The sequence below is a fragment of the Lactuca virosa genome, chromosome 1 (genome assembly GCF_052849685.1).
Source record: "Lactuca virosa cultivar CGN04683 chromosome 1, Lactuca_virosa_CGN04683_v6, whole genome shotgun sequence".
Taxonomy (NCBI): Eukaryota; Viridiplantae; Streptophyta; class Magnoliopsida; order Asterales; family Asteraceae; genus Lactuca; species Lactuca virosa.
Window position 1 is genome coordinate 129,070,108 of NC_136426.1, and position 6,006 is coordinate 129,076,113.

At 32.2% G+C, this 6,006-nt stretch overlaps 1 protein-coding gene across 2 annotated transcripts; it reads left to right on the forward strand.

Annotated features, from left to right (window-relative positions):
* Nucleotides 1-2,647: 2,647 nt before the first annotated feature.
* On the forward strand, nt 2,648-4,683 carry LOC145157957 (uncharacterized). 2 transcript variants are annotated; one of them, XM_079076930.1, is made up of 6 exons: nt 2,648-2,992; nt 3,184-3,227; nt 3,307-3,539; nt 3,944-4,226; nt 4,325-4,402; nt 4,490-4,683. In XM_079076930.1, the coding sequence occupies exons 3-6, from the start codon at nt 3,331-3,333 to the stop codon at nt 4,538-4,540; spliced, it is 621 nt and encodes a 206-aa protein (XP_078933056.1). In that variant the 5' UTR covers nt 2,648-2,992; nt 3,184-3,227; nt 3,307-3,330; the 3' UTR covers nt 4,541-4,683. The 2 variants fall into 2 exon arrangements, with proteins under 2 accessions (XP_078933056.1, XP_078933058.1); XM_079076932.1 differs by having other exon boundaries at nt 2,650-2,992; nt 3,956-4,226.
* The last annotated feature ends 1,323 nt before the right edge of the window (nt 4,684-6,006 follow it).

Below are 6,006 nucleotides of genomic sequence, written 5' to 3' on the forward strand. Positions count from 1 at the left end.
TTGGGATATTGGGCGGGTTTAATTCGAAATGCTTAAAACCGCCATTGAGAGTTGTTCCTGAAGGGGATTGAATTTGTGCGTATTGTGAGGCAAAAAATCGAGGAAGAATGTAGAATTACTAGCGACGCTGAAAGGGAAGTAAAGACGTAGGGGAGATAGACGTTTCATCGATTCACTCATTTCTGAACTAGAGCAACTTGTTTTACCCTTTTGTTAATTTCAATCAGACAACAAGTGTTATAATTTATGGAGTTCATCAGTTTATGGGAACCCTTCATCACAAACACATGTTCAGAAACTTACGAGATATGGGTTTTACAGATTTGAGAAAGAGGTTTTATCGAGTTAAGGAATGAGATATAAAGGTAAGGTATGGAAGATTGAGGTGTTTAGTGGCAGAAGGTTGTGGCGGGTGGACGGTGCCGACTTCTCCGTCATCACCACTGTCCCTTCCTTCCACCGGAGTTATGCTACAGAATGAAATTGTCGCCCACATTCCCGATGTACAAACAAATCGGCGACGTTCGGTAGTGGCAGTAAGGGAGTTATTGAGTGTGTTTTCTTGAGAGAGAGAAAGATAAATGAGGGGGTGGAGGATATGAGAGGTATCACCGGTGAGTATATGTGTGTGTGAGAGAGAGAAAAAGTGAAAGAGAAATAGAGAGTGTGATGAGTGGGCCATTCTCTAACTTTTATTTATTTAAAATCATTAAAATTAATATGAAAAATAAAAAACAACTTTAAGGGTATAATCGTCTTTTTAAGTGGATAGAGACCAAAACCAATAAAAAGATCCAATTTTGGACCATTGGTACACCATCAAAAATTTTTGGACCAAAACCATAGAATTTTGCCAACCACAGGGACCATTTTTACAATTTTGTCTAAATTAAATAGGTCCGAGTCCAAAATGTTAATGATTTAAATGAACATGGATAATCTAGAAATATATAATTTATGTGTTTAGTTTGGGCCAAAATAGGGGTAAATGTGAAAAAGTGAACTTGAGGGACAATATATGACTAATAGAATGAATAACATAAAACATCAACTCTTTGTCTCTTCTTTATTTTTCATGATCAAAAGGATATAAAGAGATTTCAGTGGAAATTTTTAATGCATTTGGATGATTAGAAGCTAGGCTGGAGTTCAATTTAAGAGATATAGCCTGAACCTTCAAGAGCTTGTAAGTTATATAGTAATTCTTCACTCGTCTTTTCCAATATCCTTTCTAATCCACTGCATTCTCTAATAATTTTACTATGAACTCATGAGCTTGCCTTTTGAAGCTTTAATGGAGTTTTAGCTTGTGATTTGATTTGGATGGGTTTTTAATCTATTAGAACACCAATTCACATATTAAATCAAGTTTAGATCATCAAGTGAAGTTTAGATCATCAAGTGAAGTTTAGATCATGATTAGAAGCTAATGTGATTCATAGTAGAAGTTAATCAAGTTTTAAAACTATAAACATTAGATCTTCAACTTAGTATTGTAGATCATTGTGTTAATGATGATATGAGATGAAGTTTAGATCATGATTAGAAGCTAATGTGATTCATAGTAGAAGTTAATCAAGTTTTAAAACTATAAACATTAGATCTTCAACTTAGTATTGTAGATCATTGTGTTAATGATGATATGAGATGTTAATTGAGGATGAAAACATGTTAATGAATGTTAAATAATAATACAATATATCATTAGGAATGAAATGAAGTTAAGATTGGATTAAAGGCTTAAAAGTGCATAAACTTCGAGAGGATGGTGTCACATGGTTCCACTTGACCGGGTGGATATTCAAAGATTATTCTACTCGACCAAATTGGACATAAAATATGTATATTTCGTAACTATTTCATGTAAGGTTCAAATCAAAACTAATTTCTTTCTATGTTGTTACTTGTTAGGGATGGTATGTAATGATTATACTTTTCCAACTTTGACATATTTAGTCCCTTGCTCCCTTAATCTTACAACTTAAGTTTTTAAGTGGCTATTTTAGTCCCTAAGGTTTATTTAAATCATAACATGTATTATTATAGTTCCTTTTATTTATTTATTAATCCTACATAAAACTATTATTATTATTAATTCTTAAGATCAAAATCCTTATTTGCGATAAATAATCAAATAACGAAAAATAGAGTGGTACAACTTGTCATCAACTATCGTTGTTATATTAAAAAATAGATAAACATTTTGCATATATGGGCTTGCAAATTATTCTTTTGGAAAAAAATTAAAAAGTAACTATTAACTACTATTACCTAATTATGATCTTTGTATGCTCAAGAGAACATGAAAAAATAATTTTGTTTTAAGGGAATGCACTAAAAAAACATAAATATTTATAAATTATGTTAAATGTAACATTATTTTATAAAAATATTAGATAAACCTAACATTTTCAAACAAAATATAGAGAAAAGTTGACTATATTAGCATTGTTAAGAGAAGTACCTAAAGTAAGGGAGGATGATGCATGTCACGTGCTCCTTAAGAGACTCCGAACGCACCCCAAGGTTAGTTGTAGCCTTGAAGGGGCCATATCCAACCGTCTATTTTACATCCAACGGTCTACATTGATCTCCACATCTACAACCTCTGAAATAGTAAAAAATAAATCGTAAAACCATTAAAGATACAAAACTGCGATAGGGTGGAAAATATGGAACAAAAACCACAACCCCCACTTCTTCTTCTTGTCAAACACCACTCACACAAACAAGAACACAAGAGAGGCAGAGCTAAAATCCCAAATCATTAAAACCCATTTGCATAATTCCAATCCCCTTAACCCTAAATTAATACAATCCTACTGGAACAATCCCCATCATTTTCACCATTTTATCACAGTTTTGTTCTTGTAACCCCTTCTTCCCTTCCTTCGTCTCCCATTCTTTATAGTTTTTAGACGGGATTTCGTTTGGTTAACTGAATGCCGAGTGATCTTGAAGATCATAAGCTGTTCCTAGCATAGATCCTCAAGTGGGTATTCTGTATTTCTTCGAATTTTTTGTTCATAAGTTGTTACCTTTCATCACAGAAATTGGGTTCTCAAGTAGTGTTAGAATTTCTAATTTTCAGAGATAAAAATTGACGCTTACTTGATCTTGTAATATCCATATCTTCCATTCTTTTTGTTTTCTCATTTGGGATTTGTTTGATTTGAAATGCAGGGTGATTTCGAAGATTTAATGCTGATTCTAGCATAGATCTTCATGTGGGTATTCCGTGTTTATCTTTTATTCTTGGTGATTCTATTTTTTTTAGGGTTCATGGGGATTTCACTTGTTTTTCAGATATAAAGATTGAAGCTTTGTGTTATGGATAAGTTACAGTGGGGAAATAGAAAGAGACTGAGATTCGTAAAAGTGAAAGAGTCGACAGTTATGAATGGAAAATCTGATGGAAATGGAATTATTGTGAAGAAAAAAATCACATCTCAACGTGTTGATCGAAGGGTTGTTAATGAACAAGATTCTCATCATCCTCTTCCCCCTCTTCATGCTTCATCTCCTCAACGTCTCAACAGGTAAAAGTTATTTTAAAAAAGAAAAATCTTAAAAAACCTTCTTTTCTTGATTACTAACCCTATATTCAACTCAATACGCTAGATCTTTGGCTCTTTGCAACATCTCCATTTCCCAGAGATTTCTTTCTTCTTTTTTCTGGTTGTTTTTTGGCTAAAAAGCAGAAAGAGAACATGGGTTTTGTTTTGTTTCGGATAAAATCAAAGAAAAAAAGATAAAGTTTGTTGCTTTTTCTTGATGGGTGTATTCGTCTTTGTTGAACGCATCTATAAAGCCTTTTATATGGGATTTTTATGAAGAACAGAATCAAGTGGTTCATATCTTAGTTAATATTACACAAAAGGGATAGACAAATATTGTTTTTTTAGGGTTTTTTTCTTTTTCCTTGCTTTCTGACTGGGTTTAGGGTCACCGGCAGGAAGATAATGTCGGCGTTATCCTCGCCGGAGAAGGAAGATCGGTACTACACAACACGGGGATCCACCGGCGGCGGGTTTGTGGAGGAGAGTAGCAGCAGCAAGAAGGCGTTGATTGTGGATACAAAGGAAGAGAGCAAAAAGGTCGTTTGGCCTAAACTTTTTACTACATTATCAAGCAAAGAGAAAGAAGAGGATTTCATGGCTATGAAAGGATGTAAACTGCCTCAAAGGCCGAAGAAAAGAGCCAAGATTGTTCAAAGAAGCTTACTTGTAAAATTACTTAACTACCCTTTTCATATTGATCTCAGTATGATATTTTTCAGATTCTGGGTGTTTTGATTTTCAAATCTTGATTGGATTTTATGCAGTTGGTAAGTCCAGGTGCATGGTTATCTGATCTATGTCAAGGAAGATACGAAGTTAGAGAGAAGAAAGCATCTAAAAAGGTTGTCAATTTGCTATAAAAATCATGATATGATGACATGTACATTATGCATTGGAATTTATACATTGATCAAGATTGATTTTTGCAGAGACCAAGGGGATTGAAGGCGATGGGAAGCATGGAAAGCGATTCGGAATGAGAGATTTGGGGGTAATAGATGTGGAATTTGGGAGGTTTTTGGTTAGGGTTTGTTAGAAGTGGGAGAAATTTGTTTGGTCTTCCCACTATATTTTAATCAACATGTACTTTAACAAGTGGCAATTAATATTTTAAATTATTTTATCTTTTTCTTTTCAATTTATTTTAACTTTTAATAGACTAAATTAGTAAATTTATAAAGATAAGAGTTTTTTTTCCTCAAATATGGATAGAGAAAAATCTCCTCATTTTGTAGATGTGATTAAGTATGATTGAGGTTTTCTTAGAGATCAATAATCTATATCAATATCATGTAATGTTATTTTACCATTGAAAATGGTAAATTTGTTAGGTTAATATTAGCATTCACTTACATGATTATTATTATATATATATTAAAGTTGTGGAAGAAAGGAATAGTAAACTTGTGATACTTTGTCCAAGTTTGGTCCATTGATTTACATATCCGGTCCCTGTACTTCTTTAATTAATTTATTTATGTCCTTTTGTTTGTGTTCCATTCAACTTTCCATTTTTTTGGTAGAATTGGTCCCTGTATTATTGTTGGAAGTTAGGAATACTAAATTTGGATGTTTTTTGGCAACTTTACTCATTATTCTTTACCTATTTTGACACTTTTGGTCATTGCAATCAATATTTTTACATTTTTTTGGAACCTTTTAATATTTAAAGTTTGGCCACAAAACTTTAACGGTTTGACAACTTTGATCCCTTTTTTAAAAAGTTGCTAATTCCTACCCCTTTAATTCTTTAGCCATTTTCACACTTCTGGTCCTTGCAGTCAAAACTTTTACATTTTTTGTCCGGGGCAAAGCCCGGACTTTTCATCCTTGCACTTTCTATGTCTGTCATATTTATCAATTCGGAAACAACATTGAAAGCTTCTGGCCCCCGCGTAGCGGGGGTAACCTTTCTAGTTATTATTATTATTATTTTGAGTTTTGAATTTTGTATAGCGGAACGAACACGAACAATATTATTAATCAACATGTACTTTAACAAGTGGCAATTAATATTTTAAATTATTTTATCTTTTTCTTTTCAATTTATTTTAACTTTTAATAGACTAAATTAGTAAATTTATAAAGATAAGAGTTTTTTTTTCCTCAAACATGGATAGAGAAAAATCTCCTCATTTTGTAGATGTGATCAAGAACGATTGAGGTTTCCTTAGAGATCAATAATCTATATCAATATCATGTAATGTTATTTTACCATTGAAAATGGTAAATTTGTTAGGTTAATATTAGCATTCACTTAGATGATTATTATTATTATTATTATTTTGAGTTTTGAATTTTGTATAGCGGAACCGAACGAACACGAACAATATGTTTGTTTATGTTCGTTCGTTTAAGTTAGCAGAACAAATAAACAGATAAATAAACAAACATAAATGGATATAGATAAACAAATACAATTGAAAATATATAAACATAAATGAAC